The 22,026-nt window shown below is 42.0% G+C and overlaps 2 protein-coding genes across 5 annotated transcripts in view; both read left to right on the forward strand.

The window, feature by feature from the left end:
• The first annotated feature begins 56 nt into the window (after positions 1 to 56).
• Positions 57 to 12,092, forward strand: ARGLU1 (arginine and glutamate rich 1). 3 transcript variants are annotated; one of them, XR_010917797.1, is made up of 5 exons: positions 60 to 901; positions 6,158 to 6,383; positions 8,204 to 8,261; positions 8,686 to 8,769; positions 10,104 to 10,242. XR_010917797.1 is itself a non-coding variant. In XM_067536916.1 (4 exons), the coding sequence occupies exons 1-4, from the start codon at positions 552 to 554 to the stop codon at positions 10,266 to 10,268; spliced, it is 825 nt and encodes a 274-aa protein (XP_067393017.1). In that variant the 5' UTR covers positions 101 to 551; the 3' UTR covers positions 10,269 to 12,092. The 3 variants fall into 3 exon arrangements, 1 of the variants encoding a protein (XP_067393017.1); XR_010917796.1 differs by having other exon boundaries at positions 57 to 901; positions 8,204 to 8,769; positions 10,104 to 10,168; XM_067536916.1 differs by lacking the exon at positions 8,204 to 8,261 and having other exon boundaries at positions 101 to 901; positions 10,104 to 12,092.
• A 6,858-nt stretch (positions 12,093 to 18,950) lies between these two features.
• The window catches only part of EFNB2 (ephrin B2), a 51,314-nt gene continuing 48,238 nt past the window's right edge, over positions 18,951 to 22,026 (forward strand). For both annotated transcript variants that reach the window (XM_067536814.1, XM_067536815.1), the window contains exon 1: positions 18,951 to 20,481. In XM_067536814.1, the coding sequence (XP_067392915.1) occupies positions 20,354 to 20,481 (128 nt within the window). In that variant the 5' untranslated portion in view covers positions 18,951 to 20,353. The remainder of the gene's footprint in view (positions 20,482 to 22,026) is intronic.

Below are 22,026 nucleotides of genomic sequence, written 5' to 3' on the forward strand. Positions count from 1 at the left end.
ACTTCGCGCAGCGGGCGACACCTTCGGTCTCCGCTTTATCAGCCCAGGGCGCTCGGCGCCTCTGGCAACCCGGCCCCGGGGGCGCAAACTGGGCCCCGGAAGGAAGCCGCGGCCTCTGTTGAAAATCCGGCGCGAAGCAATACACAGAGGGCCGGCCTCCTCCACCCGCGCACGCGCAGCAGCAGCCTGCTGCTGTGCGCATGCGCGAGGGCGCTCTACTTTCCCCCTTCCCGAGCTCACCCCGACCCGCGCCGAGCGCCTTCGGGTATCTCCGGCAGTCCGAAAGAGGAGGGAGCCCGAGCCGGCTGTGCGTGCGCGGTGCATTGTGGGGCGGCAGGCCAGGCAGCCGAGTCACCGCTGGGCTGGGGCCGCCATCTTGTCTCCATCCGGACTCTCGCTGCCGCCTCCGGGGCCTGCTCCTTCTTCTCCTCAGACAGCGAGCCGGGCAAGGCAGAGGCCCGGCCAGGCTGATGCGCGCGTCCCCTCGCGCCTCTTTCGGGTGCCGCTAGTGTCCAGGCTCGGGCGGGGCGGCCGCGGCCGGGGGCTCCGCGATGGGTCGGTCCCGCAGCCGGAGCTCGTCCCGCTCCAAGCACACCAAGAGCTCCAAGCACACCAAGAAAAACCGGAGCCGCTCGCGGTCCCGCTCCCGAGAGAAGGAGCGGGCGCGCAAGCGCTCCAAGTCCCGGGAGACCAAGCGGAACCGGCGCCGCGAGTCCCGCTCCCGGTCCCGCTCCAACACGGCCCCGTCGTCCCGCCGGGAGCGCGAGCGGGAGCGCGCCTCGTCCCCCCCGGACCGCATCGACATCTTCGGGCGCACGGTGAGCAAGCGCAGCAGCCTGGACGAGAAGCAGAAGCGGGAGGAGGAGGAGAAGAAAGCGGAGTTCGAGCGGCAGCGGAAAATGTGAGTGGCCCGCAGGGGGGAGGAGAGGAGAGGAGAGGAGAGGCTGGTCCTTCCTTGCGCTTCCTTCCTTGCCCGTCTCGGGGAATCCTGCCTGGGGCCTCGCTTCTCCGCCCGGACGGCGGGATCCAGCCGAGCCCGGCTCCCAGATCTTGTCTCGCCGAGCCCCTCAACCCGCCCCCCTTTCTCCTCTTCATCTCCACTGGAAAACACCCACCCACCCAGAGAGCCGCGGCTTCCCTCTTTCTCTCTCCCTCCCCTCCACCCGCCAACCCATCCCGCTTCCTTCTCTAACGTGCATCTAAGACAACGGACTCGGGTCTCCTCCTCTGTCCTCTGAGGCCTCGCCGCCTGTGGGCTGGGGCTGCTGCTGCTGCTGTGTGCAGCACTGCGCTGCCTGCCACCAGAGTTTCGTCCCTCCCCCTTTTTTCTGCATGCAGCTTATTCTTTAGACTGAGGTATTCCTAGTTGCCCGAGGGCTGTGTGGTGCCTTGTAAAGAATGCGCTGCAGAAGTGTACTAACTCAGGATTTCTGTCTGTGCACTAGTGCTGAATCAGCGCGCGCCTTCAGGGGATTCATATCATGAAACACTTTCCCAGTTGAACAAAACTAGCATGTTCAGTTTTTATGTGTTCCATATTTCATAACAGGCATTGCCACATTTTGCTATCGATTTGGGATTAGGCTCCCAAATAATTCACCTTGAAGCATTATTTATTATTATTAGAAATATTTTTATTCTCTCTCATGATGTCTTACTCCATCTCCGATGATGACAAAACTCCTTGTAACAAGTTGTTATAGTAAATCCATACCTAATTTTGAGTATTCAGTAAATCTGGCACCTTAATATATGAACTTGTGATGCAGAAATACTGACTTAAGGAAGCAAACACTATGTGATCCCACCTTTGTAAGTGAAAGTGTAGGCAGACCCAAATAATGACAACCAGTCCAGTTACTTCTATACTAAGTCATTTTCTTTTGGCTCTGCTCTAACTATATTATAATGAATGAAATAATTACAAATTGTGCATATGTTGGAAATTCTGATCTTTCCATATTGCTTCTTTCATTTCTATTGTAATGTATTCTGCTCTTGAGATTCTTCTTGACCTATGCTCATTGCAGGTTGATAGCGATATTATCAAATGTCGTAGAGTTACAGAACACACATTTGAAAAATTTCTTGTTAGAGACACTCAGCCCGATTCTCTTGCTAGACCTGTGTAAATCAGGATTAGTTCTATTGAAGTCAGTGAAGTTACTCTAGCCTATAGTCAGAGTGAAAAGAGATTCAGACCCTGTTTATATTTAAACATTGTCTCTTCTCAATTTGGAATCTTAATGTCTTTGTTCTAGATTCTTTTTCCTTCACAGGAAGCCCTTTAAATGAGCTGTAAGGGCAAACTCTTCTAAATATTTGAGAGAGAACATATATGTGACTTGTGAAATATTTGCAATTTTAAAGTCATTGAACATTTTTATAACAAAGGCCTAATCTCTTACCAAACCTAAAATGGCTCTTTAGGAGAGGGAACAAACTGTTCAAGTACTGAAGGGAAATGAAATGTTTAAGTCTTTATATTAAATACTTAAACAGTTGACCATTATGTTTTCACTGGGTATTAAAACTTTGATTTCCAACACATCTAGTTCTGTTTGCCACAACTCATTAAGAAAAAATCTGTTGGCATTCTTACATGCATTTGTGTATTTCTGGAACAACTTTGTTACACTGCACAAATTAACATATTATGAAAAATGGTGGCATTCTTATGGTCTAAGTGGGCAAGGTGGGGTTTGATCTAGATAGCACCAGTACAGTCTTTCACAGGATTTGATTAGGCAGACAAAATTCTGCTCTTCGCCAAAATACTATTTAAGAGGTGCACCAGGGTCTTCAGTTATCCAGGTTATTTAAGTGTGAATGCATGGAGAAATTTAAAAAGAAAAAAAAAACACACACACATAAGAACTCGTATGTTTTTGGTATGGTGTGGATGGGTTTTTTTGTTTGTTTTTTGTAGTATTCCATTTGGGCTTTGCTAATGTAGCAAACAATATTAAATTTAAATTTTGTGCTCCACTAATTGAATCAAGCACTTCTTCTTATTTCATTTGGCTTACATATCACTTATCAAAGTGGCTAGTGATAGACACTGCATACATTGAAAATGATTTTCTTCTGAATCTATACAGAATGTGTGTCATGAGATGTAAGAGGAGATCTCTGTGCTTTAGCCTGTTTTCTGTTCTTTGCAGTGAAACTTAATTTCAAGGTCCACAAATAAATGAATATGAAAACTTTTATGCAGCAAAGCCACTGAATCATAAGCATTTCCCCTCTTATGGCTCCCGTAAAATGGCTAATATATTCTATCTGCATCTCATAACTTATTCTGACACAAACATGCTTTGACTTTCTGGTGTTTCTGAAAATGCTGCATGGAGGATGCTAATTTTATATCTGTGTATGAAGTCTTGTACACACATGCTGCAGAAAATATCTTGTTGTAGATAGGAACTACAACACCATATGTAGGCCTGATCCTGCATTTCTTGAGAACCTACAACTTCCATTGATTTGTAGGGTTAAATCTTCATATGTAGATATTATGGTGGAATTTAAATCTTTGAGAAGAAATTCCCACATATTCATGTTTTTTTTTTCTAACACATCTCTTTTTAGTATAGCTTTTTATCACGTTTCCTGGAACACTAACTTTTGTTCTCTGTGTGTGTAATGTAATAATTGTCTGTTAAGTACGGAAAGATATACATGTGTTGCTTCTAATTTTATGAATCTTTTAATTTTTTTTGCATGGGAGTAGGAGGAGGTAAGACATGCACAATGCAATGCCTAATTTGAGAACAATATAATTTGCTGATACTATTTTTTTTTTTAAAAGTGAGCAGTTCACATATGTTCAATTGCCTGAAATATTTGCTTTAATGCAAAAATAAAAATGTTCATGTGGATTTAACTTCTCGTTCAAATATTTGATTAAGAAGGCAACAATTAATACAATTTATGTAAAATGGATTTCTATAGATTGACACCTGATATACCAAGGCTTATCTTCAAGCAGATTTCACCACACAGTTACAACCTATTGAGTAATTTAATATTGTTTAAGATTATTCTGAAAGTTTTGAGAACACTTTACAGTATATGCCTACAAGAACCTTGTTATTTCTGGGATGAAAGTGCAGTGGGTAACAAATACACTGCACTGTGCAGTGAGGAAATGGGCCATGGAATATATGATGTCCATTTAAAGCAGAGACCTTTGGTTTAAGGTTTCATCAGAAAGAGCCCACATCTACATCAGAAGAATGAGAGACTAAATTGACTCTACTGGGGGTTAGACCTCAAGGAGCCTAGATGTTTCAAGTATGTTATTTAGATAGTCAGTCCATTCCCTTTTGGATACATGTTGTCTTATTATTTTGTAAGATGCTGATTAGGAAATCCAAAATCTGTCAAATTATAAAATTATTTTTCTGAGACTATATGAGTAATTTAAAATGTCTCCATATTAAAAATATACTTATAATTGAGTGAATAACATCTGACATTTTTACATTAACAAGAAAGTGATAGGAAACAATATTAGTTTAGGTCTGGTATTGTAAACCTTAGATTATTGGTCCTAAGTGGCAAATTAAGATGCATCTCTTTCAGACATATTGTATTTAGTATTTCAGTGGGGTGCTTAAGTGTCAATTCAAACAAAAGTCCAGTGTGAATATAAATTAATAATACAGTACAGTAATCGTGAAAAGCGAATACCATTTAAGGAATAGCTGTAGAATATTCTTATTTTATATAAAATGAACATTCTGTTGGTATTTGAATCTATAATTCACGAACGGGTTCGATCCTGCACATGTTCAGTACTGTACATAGTGCTTGCTATCATGAAAAGCTTCTTCATCTTCATAGTAGTAAGCACTACAGAAGGTATTGAGCATTTATGGGATCTAACCCAATATTTTACTGTTCAGGGAAAACTGTGGAGTGGGTTAAAGTTAGGTGAATATAACATTTTGCATGTTATCATATTTGGTGATAGCCTTTTAAAAAAAATCTTACTAAAAAAACCCACTCTTTTTAGGGGGGAAAAACCCTGTACTAAAACACAGACCACAAAAGCAATGCTTTATTTTTAACTTAGAATTGATAATCTTTGCTTTTGGGTAATTGTGCTTGACATTGAATACCACCATAAAGAAATTAAGCAAATCTGCAGTATTTGATATGTGACAAGGTAAATTATTGGAAATCCAGATTACAACAACACCTGGAGTTTTTGCTAAGAATATTCAGATTACAAATTTTATTGTCTCCGCTTTCTATTTTAGTTGTTAGAGACCCAGTTTGGTACCTTTTTGAGGTGGATGTAAATCTTAGGGCAGCGTTTTAATGCTACATATAACACAGAACCTAAAAATGTTCTGAATTTTGAAAGGGGATGGGTACTTAGCTGATTCAGTAGAACCTCAGAGTTACAAACACCTTGGGAATGGAGGTTGTTAGTAACTCTGAAATGTTCGTTACTCTGAATAAAACATTATGGTTGTTCTTTCAAAAGTTCACAATAGATCATTGATTTAATACAGCTTTGAAACTTTACTATGCACTAGAAAAATGCTGCTTTTAACTATCTTGATTTAAATTAAACAAGCACAGAAACAGTTTTCTTACGTTGTCAAATCTTCTTTTAAACTTTCCTTTTATTCTTTTAGTCATTTATATTTAACACAGTACAACACTGTATTTGCCTCTTTTTTTTTTTTTTTTTTTTTTTTTTTTGGTCTCTGCTGCTGCCTGATTGTGTACTTCTGGTTCCAAATGAGGTGTCTGGTTTACTGTCAGTTTGTTAGTCTGGTTCTACTGTAGCTTTGTTTCAACATTATTCTGTTTTAACAAACATTCAGAGTCAGGATAATCCATTTGCTGTATCTCAACCTCCTCAATATGCTATTTTGTTGTTAAATGTAACATTTTAGGATGTGTTAAATATGGTATGGTATTATCGCTTTCGTTCCCCATAAACAGTCGTCATCTTAGTCGCTTTCTCTTAAATGTAAAGCAAGTTTTTGTATGGGTGGTACATGAACAAAGAATAAAGGAAAACATTTAAATATATAATACCGACCATAATCTTGTACATCAATCTGTGAATTCAAAGTTTTATTTAAATCTCATTATTGAAATAATCAATTGTTGTTTTCATGGGTTTTTTTTCTAGACGCCAACAAGAAATTGAAGAGAAACTCATAGAGGAAGAGACAGCTCGAAGAGTGGAAGAACTTGTGGCTAAGCGTGTAGAGGAAGAGCTGGAGAAACGGAAGGATGAGATTGAGCGAGAGGTTCTCCGCAGGGTGGAGGAAGCTAAGCGCATCATGGAAAAACAGTTGCTCGAAGAACTCGAGCGACAGCGACAAGCTGAACTTGCAGCACAAAAAGCCAGAGAGGTAACGCTCGGTCGTTTGGAAAGTAGAGACAGTCCATGGCAAAACTTTCAGTGTCTGGTTGTGCCTCCTGTTCGGTTCAGAAAGAGATGGAATACAGCAAATCTAATTCCCTTCTCGTATAAACTTGCATTGCTGCGAAACTTAATTTCTAGCCTATTCAGAGGAGCTCACTGATACTTAAACAGTTACTCTCCTAAAACCTGTACAAGGATACTTGAATTTTAATGGAACTGACCTACATATTTGAGAATTGTTTGAAACTTTTGCCATGGCTGCAGGATTTATCAACAATCCTTTCTTATTTGGGGGAAGGGGTTAAAAATTTATAATTATGTATCCTTCATTTGTTTCATTTTATTTACCTAGACTGTAAGAGGCTTTTTGCCTTCAGTCAGGAAAAGAGCAGGGTCCAGCAATGAGCTGCAGTACCTCTCTTTAACTAGGTTTTCTTGCTGCTCTCCCTTTAAAACAAACATTCTCCTTGAGCATACATTGGACTAATTCCTGTACTCTGAGCATAAACCCAGCCACTGTCTTCACCAAGGACTTGTGTCCAAATCATTATATCCATTTTTCAATAACTACTAACTCCTTTTTTTCCTCTAGAATTTATTAAGGAGCAGGTTGTCCTTGTCTGAAGTCAAGCTAAACTTGTGACTTGTTTTATCAGCAGCTGGAGGAGAAGCTGAAAAACGTCTTTCTGTGAGGCAGTAATTTGCTACTGAAGGCTTTGATGCTTGTCAGCACTAATCACTCCAGGATCCAAAAATTTAAAGTCAAACTTTTAAACCCTTAAAGAAAACTTTGCTAAATAGCACTGAGTGTCCAATAACTCTCGCTCCGTACTTTTTACCAGTTGGTTTAAATGAATAACTTGATTAGTTTACAACAGGAAAGCCGCTAGTAATGATGCTTTCCCCTTCAGGCTAAACATCACCTGTTTGTTTGTCTGCCAATATAATATCTTTGAAATAAAAGCTTTTTGCTGAGACATAAGATATTCAAAATTTCACGTGTGCAAATCAAAGTTCAACTTTGAGGAATGCATTTTGACTTCAGATACATAAAAGTTTCTGAAATTTGTATATAGTGGATTTCAGTTGACTAAATGGATGTACCATTAACAAAAAGGTTTTTAAAAACCATCACTTAAGTTTGTTGCGGAGTAATTTCATCAGTGCTTTAATATGTAAAATAAACTTCAACTTCTGGAGCATAGTGTGCTAGCTAGTAGCTGATTACTAGTCATCGTAAGAAGTTTTTTCTTCATATGCTTGTTTTGTTTCATATTAACCTTTTTTTTTTACACAGACACAAAACCTCTGGCTGATTTAAAACTTCCAAATATTAAAATAATTTGGATATTTATTGTGTGAACTGAAGCACCTCAAAAACCTTCACGCACTCTTCATATTTATGTTTTGCATAACAAAGTTTTATTAAATTCACCAAGAAAACAGCAATTTATAAGGCGCTATTTCCTGATCATGCCTGCCCTGGACTCCTGAATTCCAGTTCAAACTGTAGATGACAGTTTAAGCTGTCTTAAAATTGTCAAAATATTGAATGTTAAGTCCATTTTCCCCACGAAAGAAGCCCTTAATTCCATGAAGTATGGATTACCATTTGTATTTTTCACTAACAGTAAATGTATTTTTCTTATTAATTGTTTGCCTTAGGAATGATTTACATATTTTTGTTCCTTCTTATCATAAACATCTGCATTCCTCAGCTCAGCCTTCCTTGTATGTTGTTTCTTTATAAATGGTTGAGCTGCTGATGCAGGTATTGCCAAGCTAACAGTACAAATCATTTTAAAGAGGAAGCTGGCGCGTATGGCAGCCGAGGAGCACACTCTGCAGGACACTGGACAAGACAGTAAATATTCAACTTTTAATGCTGATTAAAGGAGTATAGGTAAAGAATACGTAGGTATACTTAATTGGTGAGACAAACTATTCACTTTATTTATATTTTATATATTACTTTTTAATTTGGTAAATACTATCCAGTTTTTGTAGTTGTCCTTGTTCATTTGTGTGGTATTAAAATACTAGTAATAAATGGTCAGGAATCTATGATTAGGGAGGGTTTAGTTGGTTGCTGTTTGGACTGGGAGGGATGATTTAAATTTAGTACTAGAGACCAATTTTAGTGGCTGCACAATTTACTGTTGAGACAAAATAGGTGGCTGTAAAGCTGCCTCGTAAGTCAGTTCACAAAAGAAGTCTGAGGAAGATTAGTGAAGATGCATAAATTAGTATTTTACTTTTCTAACATCTTACCCTGTCCTCCCCTTTAGGAGGAAGAGCGTGCAAAACGTGAGGAACTAGAGCGAATATTAGAAGAGAATAATCGAAAAATTGCAGAAGCACAAGCTAAACTGGTAGGTACAAATGAAGTTTACATTAATGTAGACATGACTGATGTGCTAGATAAGGTTATTTTTGTTTGTTTGTTTGTTTTTTGAATATCTGATCGTACTCCGATTGAAGTGAGTGTCAATGCTCCCATTGACTTGGATGACAAGTTTTCCAGCTACCAGTGTATCGTTTCAAGTTTTGACTGATTAATAACTTTCCTGGTATAACAGGTATACATATGTTTGACACAGGTAAAATTCCAGTATGCAGTGGGTGGGGAGGACTTTGTCATTCCGTATCTTTCAGACTTCTGCATATGAAAGTTTCACTAGTTTAAATTAAATCTATTTGGTTTTAAACCAGTTTAGCTAAATTATGCAAAAACAGTGCATGCATCCTGTATGGGTGATGTTATTTTGGTTTGAATGGTTTATTTTGGTTTATCTTAAACTGATTTTTAATCCAATTTAAAATAATCCAAAATAAGCCTGAAAAGGGTTTTCACCAGTTTAACTAAATTGTTATGAAATCACATTTGTTTAAACCAGGGCAGCTTTCTTGTGTAGATAAGGCCTTTGTTAAAATTAGCTTCTGAATCTGCACCTGCATTAGAATCTCAGTCTCAGTTTTTGTGGTTTTACAACCACATTTGTATTCCTATCACTTTATGGAGAAACAACTACACAAACAGAAGAAATTACTTGAACTAACTATATGCTAAATACTATTACATGAATAAAATTAAACCCTGAAAATACAGAATCTCTTCCACTAATCTTTCTTTCATTCATAATTATGTCCTGGTAGTGCAAATAGACACAAATAACTTTATGCCTGAGTCATTCCATTAAACTTGCTGCATGAGTGTTTGCAGGATTGGAGCCTAAAAGGTATTTCTTACAGGTTGAGAAAGAAATTGGATGAAAACTTGCCAGGGTTTTGCTTATATTGATAGTGCCCCTTTAATTTATCAAACACAAAAAAGGAGTAGTTGGGAGTATTCCTTTTTATAAATTGATTTCCCCAATAATGAAAAAGGTAAAAATGTTATGTTTAAAATTGTAATACTTATAAATATATAAAGAGACTCTTTGTAAAGTGTGTTGAAAATGGAAAGAACTATATCGGTGTATAAGATTTTGATATGCACTTATGAGTCTGATCCTGAAAACTTTTATGCATATGCAGGACTTTACTTCTGTGAAATCAATGGGATTTGTAACATGAGTAAAGTTGCATGTGTGTAAGTTTGCAGAGTTGGCACTGTTTGCTGAATACATGTAAAATAGAGATTCAGAAATCACTATAGAGACTGCAAAATATTATGTATTCTAAATTCTGTTGGTTTTATATTCAGGCTGAAGAACAATTGAAAATTGTTGAAGAACAAAGAAAGATTCATGAGGAGAGGATGAAACTAGAACAAGAGAGACAACGTCAGCAAAAGGAAGAGCAAAAAATGATCCTGGGCAAGGGAAAATCTAGGCCAAAACTGTCCTTCTCACTAAAGAGCCAGGATTAAATTGGAACTCTGAACTCTTAAAGAAAAATGAAACAGAAAAACTTTGTATGGTAGCTTCATGTTGAAGTGGTTTCTTTCTCATTTTTTTTGTCTTTTTTTGAAAGTCTGGAAAGTTAGCTTGTTCTAATAGGGGCTGTGCTCTGCAATTCTTAATATTTTTTTTAACTTGACTTCCATTAAGTTTAAATCCTTATCAGATCACTGTTGCCTTTTAGAGAGTAATCTGTTCTCATCCATTTTGTTTCTGTAATTCTGTAATCAGTAATTCTGTAATCTGAAGCAGATCAGGTCACTTTATAAATTGTGAATGATCTGATAAGGGTTTTACTGACCCACTGGTCTCAGAGTTGTACTCTGATATTAGATCGAACTTAATGCTGGTTTTGCTGACTTTTAGTAACAAAAAAAGTTAGTAAATGCATCAGTAAATTCCCAAAGTATTACTGGACCTTTGTGGTTTATTGTTAAATCAGTGTCCTAGGATACTGTCCCACTGTTGCACTTGATGTTCCCGATACAGGTAAGGAAACAGTTGGTCAATTCTGCTGTGAGTATATAGAGAGATCGAGAGTTCAGTATTGTCTCTTAGATTGTTTTTATTACATTGACAAAATTCAACCAGCATTCCCCATTGTGTAAATAAACCAATTTGCTGAATAAAGTAAAGTCTTAAATTCATATGTTTAAGTAAATTTTTTTAGTACACTTGTATAACTACAGTAAAGGTGACAGTTCACTTTCCTAAATTAAAGAATAAAATGGTATTTTTAAGTTCACTTCAAAAAAAATTGTTGCTTTTCCTATCTCTAATGCAAGGATTACACATAGTTAAAAAAAAAATCCAGTTTTGAAATTTTTTTTAATGGCTGTTATTATTTTCATGAAATGTTGGTTTTATTCTGACAGACTTATTTCGGCTTGTAGTATCGTGTTTAAACGGCTATTTAACTTACTGAACCCAGAGAAATACTTCAGTATCTAATCCCCTTGAGTTTGCCTCATTATATACTATGTTGTATAATTTAGGGTCATCATCATATATAATTTAGATTTAGGAAGGGAAAAAAAACCCATATATATTTATTTTTAAACTGAAGGGCAAGCACACTTGCAAGGTAATGGAAAGCAAAAAGTGAAGTTCTGTTTAAATACATTGTTTTAGGCACAAAGCAACTGTTGTTCATGTGCAGCATCCTGAATGTTATCCATTTATATACGGGTTTTATTCTGACAAATGAGAACACAGATTGAAAACTATATATAAAATCCCCTTTTGTATGTAACTCTTCTACTGAAACTTCAGCTACTGTAGTGTCAAGTTCTAAAATTCCATTTTTCCTATTGGTATTGCAGCATCTATAGTGAATAAAATGAAAGATGGTAATTGTTGACTAAGCATTTGAAGGTTTTCCAGACTAAGAGGGAAAGAATTTCTGATACTCCACCAGATCTGTTTCCGTGGATTTGACAAATAAAATGTAGCAGGTTGAATGTGTCTCTGTAACAGTCTGCAGGAGTCTTTGTCTGGAACTTGAAGTTGGGGGTAGATAGGGCAAAGCAAAAAGTGTCTGAGTGTCACGATAAGCATGAAGATCTAAAATGCCTACAACAGTACCTGTACTTAAATTTGTCTTTATAAATTGTTACAGAAATAGTGTTGCTTAATGAGTAAACACACAAACTGAAGCTAAACAATGTACATGATCTGTAGCAAACATCAGGCTTTATTTAAAAACTCAACTGATACCTGTATTTCTAAAATATAAAACTTCCCCTTGTTCCCTATATGAGAAACAAGCTATTAAAAATCAATACTTAAACAGGCCTATGTATTTTGTTTCCTCTCCTGTTCTGAATGCAAGAAACTAAATCCGCCCTAATGCAGATTTGCAATTGTAATATATTTTTGGCTAGAAAATGATAGCAACTGTTTGTTATTTCACTCTTCATTATTTTCTTTTGTTAAATGATGGCACCAATACAATATAAAATTTTGGTTGGCTTAGGTTTGCAGTATAAATAGCTTTAGATTGCAATTTTAAGTCATCCCTGCTCAGATACAATGTAGTCTAATCAAAAAAAAAAAAGTTCACATCCTACTATATGTCTTATGCTTCTGTATTTGTATTCTATCTAGGAAGAGGTCCTCAGCTAGTGTGGAATTGTCAGAGCTCCACTGACTTCAAATATTTTTTCTTACCAGCTAGCATTTTATAAGTTCTGTATGGGGAGAGATTCATGTGTGCCTAATCCCTCCCCTGCCTCCCAAAAAAATCAACTTTGGTTTACTAGTTGTTTGTGCAGGGCAGAGAAGCGTATAGTCACCTTGTTATTAATGTATATTTTCTCTTGCTGCTAAAAGAATGGCACTCCTGCCCCCAGGGCATTAATGAGGATTCACAGTTTTTCCACTGCTATATGATGTTTGACATCCTATCACAAGAAATAACTGAAGCCTGTTCCCCCTCTTCCCATATTTATACCTGTCTAACAAAATACTTGTTACAAATATATATTCCTTAACACTTCAGGCAACACTTAAACTGATCAGATAGATTTAGTTCAAGACAGTGTTTCCCAAAGGGTGGGCCCTCTGGCATGAGGGAGGGGTGGCTAGGCCAAACCTGAATGGCGCTGTAACCCCCCCATACGTGAGGTTGCGCTGAACAGGGAGATGGGCCCAGACCTCTGGAACAGGAGCCATTAGTGCAGGGTGAGAGGGGGCAGGCTTGCTTTCCACCCTCCCAGGTCTCCCTTTTCTATTGGGCTGGGATTAGGGGGATGGGGTTGAGGGTGCTGCTGTAGGTGATCAGGACCCTCTTGGCTGGGCCAGGAGGAGACAGCAGTGCTGGTGAAGAATAGTTGGCTATGATTTTTGTGGGGGCTCCCATGAATTTGAACCCTGGATGCTTCTCAAAAAAAGACAATGTAGTTGGTGGGAGTCCTTAGTAAAAGGTTTGGGAACTGCTGCAGTAGGTTTCACTGAAACTTGCTGAAATCACTTCCTAAGCTTCAGCTCCCATTGTCTTCATTACTTTGTGTTTGGGGTATTATTTCTCATCTAGGGGAGAAAGGGTGTTGATTTCTCCCTTGTTTTTAAGACATTTCAACCTTTGCTTTGGACACATTAGCTTACTGAAGATTTGATCCTTGTGTCCACATGCATGGAGCACAAAGGCAGTGTGCACCATACATTTTTCATCTGATAATAAAGATGGCCTTTGTCTTCAGTTCTGCTTTGCAGGAGATTGCTGGTGGATAGTTTAAAAAAAACCAAAACCACCCAGAATAAATAAAGAAGGTTGAAAAAACTAGAACTGCTACCCTAGCTATAGATTCATACAACTTTTTCAAATTCAGAGGAGAGGTTTCTTTTGCAATTACAGTAAGCCTTTAACCATACCACATTCATCATTCTCATGATAAAAACTGACTGCTCCTATGAAGTGGACTGAAGAGCTGCTGTCCTGGAAGTCTGCAGAGTCAATTTGGCCTGTGAGCTATCTTAAGCAACCGACCAAAGCCCTGTCCACCCACAGAACAAGTGGAGTGTTATTACATCTCAAAGCATTTAATACGGGAATCAACTCCCAGCTTGCTTTCTAGGAAAGAAAAAAAAAAAACAAACACCGCTGCCCATGTCTCCTTTTTTTGCCCTTCTCTTTGCCCCAAATACCACCACCTGCTTTATTCCCTGTGCTATTTCATATGCTGTAGTATCCTAATCAAGAATGTGGAAGCAGTCATTTCTCATTAAGAGAGACTGTGTGATCTCCAAACAATCAAAAAATATCTGCTCCTTGGCTCTCTTTGCCTGCCCTGTGTACTCCTGCTTTTCAGGAGGTGTCTGTTAGATCTTTGTTAAAAAACAAACAAACACCCAGTTATCTGGAATAAATAGAAGGTGGAATAAAGTAGAACTGCTACCATATCCATAGATTCAAACAACTTTTTCAAAATCAGAGAGGTTTATTTTGCAGTTACAATAAACCACTCTTTAACCTTACCACATGGGGGCTGCTGCTCTTATTCCCCACTTACACAAACCATTTCAAAGCACTGAGGCAGGTGCGTACTATTGCACCAACACCATACCATATTCCCTCCTTTGTAACTGGAGCAAGAAAAAAATTGCTTCTCTCCAGTGAGGTACTGATCTTGCACCACTGGACTCCCTGGGAGTTTTTCTAGTGCCTTTAATGGGAACAGGATGGGGCCCTACTGCAGTGGAGAAACTCAAACCAAATTGGAAACATACACTCCATTTGTATGCTCTGGCAATTCCTTTCGAAGGAGCAGTGGAGGCTGCATTTATCCGTGACACTGAAGGCCAGAAGGAGGGGAAAGTGCCTAGTCCTGCGGTAGCTCTGCAGCTGCAGAAACTGGAGTTGCTCTTCTCACAGCTTTCCAGGCCTATGTGTGTATATTTTCATGTTTGTATCACCCAGCCAAGACACGGACTTTCTCATGCATTTCAGTTTTTTTCTTTATATGTTTGTGTGATGGTAGTTGAAGGATTAATTTTCCGGGCAGCAGAGAGAAGAGTGCAGAGCCTCTTTTAATATCTCCTTAGTGGATAGCCAAACGATTCCTTTCTGCCTGGAATGACCAAAGGTTATACTGGCTCAGTGATCAGTTCTGTGTGAGTAGACATACACCTTTTTCAAAGGCCACAGAAATAGATTAACTTTGCTCCCTGGTTCTTTCCCCTGCCCCCAACAAGAGACTGCAGAGAAGAATGATTTATGTTTGGGTTTGGTTTTTGGTTTGTTTATTTTTTTTATTTCATTTGGGATCAGTACCTGAGCTAAGAAGAGTCGGTCTAAAAATAATTCACACATAGAGTCCAAAAGCATGGGCCAGGATGCACACTAGCATGTTTTACAGCATGTATTCTGTCAGTGGTGGTATTTAGTAGGAGCCAAGAGCATTTTCTGGTGCGGGGGAAGGGGGGGAGACATAATTGCTCTCAGTTACAAAACAGCAGAAAGGAAAGGGCAGATAAATTTAAGAGTACAGTTCTATATTCACTGTCAGAGACATGGAAAATATATCTTGTTAAATTTTGAGTGATGGACTCATCAGAGTTTTAGGATCTCCTTGAAGTGCCCAGCACGCTTGGCCTTATACAAACAATAAACAATCTGTTTAAGAGCAGTAAGCATCAATTGTCCATCATTTGTCTTTCTCTATTACATTTAGAAACGTTGTGGCTATTGAGTTATATCTTCTCCAGCGATTTTTCAGATAATGACAAATGAGGGCGGGGGACTGCATTTAACAAAAATATTCCGATTCTTTCCCCCTTCACCTGATGTTCAAAAGGGCAATTTTTTAGTGAACTGCGGGGCCAATCCGCTTCTATTCATCTCAATGAGAGTTCTGCTGATGGGATAGACTCCGAGCCAATATTTATGTAATAACGACGATCTGAAAAAACAAAACGAATTACTCAGAGAGGAATATCTGGTTTCTGCTCTGCGGTTGACATGAATGAAGGAAATTAAATTTTCTAGAGTGCAAATTGTGTCGTTCTATTTTTGTTTGCTTTTTACACAAGCTAAACGCACGTAGCAGTTTCTCTTCACTGTTTCTTTTTCTTCACCAGATGATGGGGCCGATCCTCTCCTCCTTTGCTCACGCAGAGCCCCCACTGCAAATGGGAGCAAGGCATTCAGGATCGTGCCCCAGACCAGTATCACGCCTTTCCCCGGGAGATCGAGCCTTGATCCCCTGATCAAGTGGGGAAACCATGTTTTCGATGAAACGCGAAGCCCTAGGTATATCGCGGTCACAAACTTCCTCATCTTTTGATTTGTTAAAAAAGCTTCGTTAAAGAAGCGATTCCTGTGGCTAAAGAAGCGATTGACAGCTAAAGTTTTGTAGCCTTCTCAAAATCTCACGTTTCCTCTGCGATTTCTGGTTTGTACGGAGGTAAACCAGAAAAGTTAGGGCCCGATCCCGCGAAGTTGCGCTGCAAAAAAGTCGAAGGATGTTACGCAACCAGGCAAGATTTGGGGACTCATAGGGGAACGAGCTATACGATAGCAGGGAAAGTTTACTGCCCTCTTATAAAATACACTGCCACGGTGATTTCGGTCTCCCACTCGGCGTTCACCCCCTCGCACTGAATTTCGGTTCTGGGCAAGGTATCCTCTCAGACCTGGAAAATTACGCCTCGCTCTTGAAAAATAATTATATTGTCACATCACTTTAAATAGCCAGTAGGGGAGGGGGGAAAAAAGTTAACAGTGATACTTTTAAAAATGGCTAATGAATAAATACATCATTATCAGGCGCATGACTTTTTTTGTATTTGAAATTGTTGCTGTATATGTTGTCGCATAAAAATACTGTGAACATCATGCGATGTTTCCTAATTCAAATAGGGTTTTTTTAAGCTGTGTTTTGCTGTTGTTTTGATGACTAGATAAAATTTGTATTTGCGTAGAAACATGATTAATCTCTGGGCACCAAAAATATGATGTGTTACAGTTGTATTTTTAGCTGCTGAAGGATATTTTCAGACAATGCACAGCTCTTCATTTCCTCTGGCTTACTTAAAACAAGGATACAGAGAGTTAGAGGTCACCATTTACTCACAGCTTTTACAAAACACCACTCCATAACCTTTTGCTTCAAAACAAACAAAAGTAGAAACATAACAAAACCGAGATTTTAATCTACTTTACGCTCCTCTGTTGCTAGAAGCATTGATCAGACTCAGTGTTTATATTAGCTCACTAAGGAATGCCAGTCACACCATTTCTTTTAAAAGTTCATTAATTAAACACTTCCCCCCTTCCTCTCCTAACTGACTAGGTTGCTCTTTGGTTGATGCCCCTCGATCTGAAATATACAAACTCTGTCTCCCACTTGCGTGTTAGGATCCCATCCTGGGTACTCAGATTCCCTTTCGACCTAATCGCGGCGTCGAGTCTGCAATTCAGACTACAATACAAATTCAATCTCATTCATAGTTTGCTTAAGACACATTCGATGTTTCGCGTGAAAGACAAACTGATTTTCCCTCTTCCTTGAGTTGTAGATTTCATTAGAGAACTAACATATGCAATTCACACAACCCACGAGGCACCAAGAGCGCCTTAAACCTCCTTTTCCTTTTCCTTGAGTTGTTAACGGTTTGAGTGATCTGTGCCAGACACGTCTGTGAAGTCTGAATCACTAATTTGGTAAAAAGTAGAATAGTAGGCACTTTCTCCAACATGAATCAAGGAATCAAATTAAAATGGCAGCTGGTTTCCCTTATAATACCTTTTTCCTATTTTAGTACAAACAGAATGAACTATATTGATTTTAAAAAATATATATTTTCTTGTGGAATAAAATGACTCAGAACCGGCTTTTTCACATATTTTCTGTATGTCATTTAACTAAGGGTGGGGGGGAAAGGATTATGTTTCCAGTGAGGAAAAGAGTAGCATAGTTCACAGGGAGCTGACTTGTATTAACTTTGTCGATTTAACTCCTATTTAAAGAAAATTGGCAACCTACATCATTTAAAAAAACAACAACCCTGTTTATGACTTACTCATAATTATTATTTAGTCTTGGGATCAACAGCATAGATCATTCTGAACTGCTACTCCTCCGCCAAACCTCCACTCCAAAATAATTCCAAACACATGCGCTGGATTAAGGTTTTTGTTGTTACATTCGGGGGGGAAATAGATGTAGGTTTTAGGGAGAAAAGGAAAGGAGTCAGAGAAAGGGGATTAGCCCCTGGTAGACTCGTTTTGCTTTATATCGGAAGCCGGTTGACCAAATGGCCGCTAGTGGGAGCTGTGGCTCTGTGGAAACGTACAAAAGGTGCCTGACACCCAGACCTGCATGTTCCAATTCTTTCCCAGGGCTGCGAGGAAGGATCAGAGAGTGCAAACGCTCGCACTTGAAGGCTTCCCCGGCCACCTACCCCCTTTTTGCTTTTTATGCCGCTTTTCACTTTCTTTTCAATCTGATTTGTTCTTTTTGAACCTTGTGTAAAGGAACCTTTGGTGTGGGAGAGTCTGACCCCAATGTTGACTCTAGTTTGCCACTTCTTGCCGTGTTGCGAAAAGTTGCCCGCTGTTGTTGAGATTCGCAGGATCTGGAGAGGAATATTGACCGAACAGCCCTCATCATAACAAAGGTGCAGAAATGAAGCAAGTGGCATTGAGTGGCAGACAGGGAAGGGCGAGGAAATTCACACCCGAGCTGAGAGTCTCTAATTATCTGTTGCAAATGTAGGCTCCACATCTCTTTGAAGTGACTTTGCATTTCCACGACCTGTTTATTTAGGACTGTCCGTGGCTAATTGTTTTGTAACAAAATAAACTTTGCAAACTGTAATTAAGAGACCCCGTGGGAAATGCTGACAGGGTCAACGTGACAGGAAGGAGAGAAAAATGCTGACTGAAAATACAAAAACTGTGGGGGCGGGATGGAGGGAGAGCTTTCACTCACTGTCTCTGTTTAAATTGTACACTATATGTGGCTTCATCTGCTAAACTTGACATCAAGTTACATAATAGCGATTCTCCCCGGGAAACATCATTAAAGTCCGGAAGCACGACCTGCAAATAGGGAAATATAATTACTCCGAAAGTACAAGTCGGATGCAGAGAGGGATAAACTCCACTCCGATCCTTTTTATCCCATACATAACAGTGCCTGGACCTCTGCGCCATAAACATTGTCTGAGCCTTTATGACAAGATGTGTACAAACAATTTTTTTTGGAATTGTTCTTTTCAGTGCAGTCATCAGCTGGAAAGGTGTTGAACCGGGGTTAGTCTCTCATTAACAGCAGTGGTGTGAGGGGGCGTGCATTGCTCATGTTACTAACAGTCTGATCATTATAGTGTTTTAGGGGGGATCACCTGTCACACACAAGGCCCCACCCGAAGGCAGAATGTCTAGGGCCGAGGTGCGTAAGTGACACGAGCGACACCCAACCAGAGCCTCCGGTGCGCCAGCGGCCCTATGAGCGCGGGCTGAAGGGGCGGATGGGCTGAGTTTATATTGCTATGACAGCACGCTAGGAGCGGTTACTTTTCGTTCAGCGAAGAAAAGACTCCAAGCGGCGGCGGCAGCGGCAGCGGCAGCAGCAGCAGCAGCGACTTGGAGCCTGAAGGAGCAGGGGAGGGGGAAGGCTGCAAGCTCGCCCGCCGCTTTCTCTCTGCCTCTTTCTCTCCCCCACACACGCCACCTACTCAGCAGCAGCAGGGGCGCTCCGAGCCCAGGGGCTCCTGCCTGTCTCTCGCTGCGGGTCTCCAGCCCGCTTTGCCACCCAGCGCTGGGCACGCACTGCAGGTCTCGCCTGGAAGAAGCAAGAAGAGAGGGAGATTTTGACGCTAGGAGCCCCCTCTCCCCCCTCCTTCCCCATATCTCTCCACGCACAGCAGGGACCGCACCGCCGCGCCGGGGCTGGAAATGGAACCCCGCGGATGCGCCTTCCCGGGGCTCCGGCAGCTGCTCCTCCAAGTGGATTTATAGAGCGAAGCTTCCCTTCGCCAGCCCAGCACAGGCTCCGGGCCGGATTGTGCGCGGCGGGAGGGGGGCGGGCAGGGAGCGCCATCCCCGAGACCCAGGGGGATCCTCCTGGCAGAGGCCGTGTCCCTCCTGCTGCCCTTTATCTCTCCCCCCCTCGCTCCCATCGCCAGGTCTGCTCGTTTGCCAGGCGATCCCCAGACGCCGGGGCCGTGGATGGCCCGCTGGATGCAAAGCGGAGTGGGCAGTTCGAGTGGCGCCTCGCGAGCCCGCCGGGAGCCCCCCGAGAGCAAGGAGGACTGAGGCGTTTGCACTGGAGGTGCCGGTGTCACGTCGGGGGCGGCTGGATCCTTACCTCGCCGGAGCCTTGCCGACATGCCCGCGGCGCACATGACTCAGTGAATCTGCTGGCGCTTTCTCACCCTTGAGTGGCTTGGCTCGATCGTCGCCCGGGCGCTGTGTTGGGTTGGTTGCTTGGGGCCGTCTCTCTTCCCGGGGGATACCGGGCGCCCACCCGCCGTTGCCGGCCAGGTACGGGGGAGTCGCCCGGGAGGAGTTGGCGAGCTTTTGGCAAGGGACTTGGAGCCGCTTTCCACCATGGCCGTGCGGAGGGGAGACTCCTCCCTTTGGAAGTACTGCTGGGGAGTTTGGATGGTTTTATGCAGAACTGCCATGGCCCGGTCGATAGTTTTAGACCCGATATATTGGAATTCCTCCAACCCCAAGTAAGTTCGCCTCCTTCTGCTTCATCCATCTCCCTCCCCCCCTTCTCCCCCTCCAGCTGGGCCTCGTCTGATTTCTGGGCACGGCCCGGCGTGGTCGACGTGGGTCCGTGGACCGGGAGAGCGAGGTGGTGGTGGGGAGGGGGGGGGTTGCTGCGCTCCCGGGGGGGCTGAGCTGCCGGCTGCTCCCGCTCTCAGTCCCCCTGCGGAAAGGGGGCCCCGCATGCAGAGCGCAGCCCTGCGGTTCCCACGGAGCGCAGCCTGGGCACGGGCAGCGGGATCCGGTCCTCTCTTTTCCCACCCCTCGGCGGCTCCTTACGCCCCGACCTCCGTGGCGATCCCTCGTCCTCCTTCCCTGCTCTGCTCGATGCGCTCTCGCCACTCTCCGACGACCCCGTGCCCTTCAGGAGTGTGCCGCGCTCCCCCCCCTCCATCCCCCGAAGACAGGAATCGGCCCTTGGGCACCGAGTCTGTGCCGCATGCCTTGCCTGTCCAGGGGAGGGTATCGCCGTGGACTCTGCAGGACAAATGTAGATACAGCCGTGGGGCCAGCGCCTGCAGACCCAGCAGCCGCTCCCAGGGAAAGGCGATGCTATAGGACTTGAAAGGCAGTGGGCGTTTTGCCTGAGCAAGGAGTGCAAAGATTTCCCCCCTGCACCAAAGCACCCTCCCCCCCCTTCGGTGCTCTGGGGCAGGGGAGGTATTGGGGACAGAAGAGTAAGGGAGGATTCCTAGAGCGAAGTCCATGCGATCCTTGGGAGTTTGGCCCTTGACTTTAATGGGGCGAGGATTTCCCTTTTACCCTGCATACTCGATGGGGACAGAGGGCCATGGCTTCAGATGAGTTTGCACAGCGCCTAACGCCAAATCTGACTGGGGCCCCTGGGGGCTACAGTAAATGTAAGAATGAGTGGTGTCCTGCTGGACTCGATTCGCCTAGCACCAGAGGGGAGGGGGCACGACTGAGTACAGAGCCTCTGGGCAGAGGAGCCTTCTCACAGAGGTAGCCAGAGGGCCAGATCCAGCTGGGCTCATTGTCAACCCTTGTAGCTCCTCACCTCCAGCAAAGCAGGGCAATCCTCACCGCAGAGAGCACCACTTCCCTAGAGCAGCACTGCTTTATGCACTATGAGAACTGCTGCTCCATGTGGAGATGCAGGGCCATATTGAACCCATTGACTTCAGTGAAGTTGCGTCCCCTGACCGCAGGGCTAAATTTGGCCAGTGGATTTGATGGTAACGAGGCACATGCTTGTGAGTAATGTACTAAGTATTGTCTATCGCAGAGCATTTTCATGTCTCTGGTCATTAACAAACCCAACAAAAAGTGTATGAATGTGTTTACAAGACTTAATTATTTTAAGTCACATTCTTAAAATAGAGCCCTGTTCTTTGACAGTCTCTCTTGCTTAGGTGTATTGAAATTGTTACTTTCAGAAATAGGGATATTATTTGCACAAGAAATCCTGGTGACGAGAAAGCTAGGCAATGATGCAGAAAGATCATGCCTTTCTTGCTTGAAAACGTGCATCATTCCAACCTGTTTTA

This window comes from Emydura macquarii, unplaced genomic scaffold (assembly GCF_026122565.2).
Source record: "Emydura macquarii macquarii isolate MOO-44397 ecotype Brisbane River unplaced genomic scaffold, CSIRO-AGI_Emac_v2 contig_3671, whole genome shotgun sequence".
Lineage (NCBI taxonomy): Eukaryota > Metazoa > Chordata > Testudines > Chelidae > Emydura > Emydura macquarii.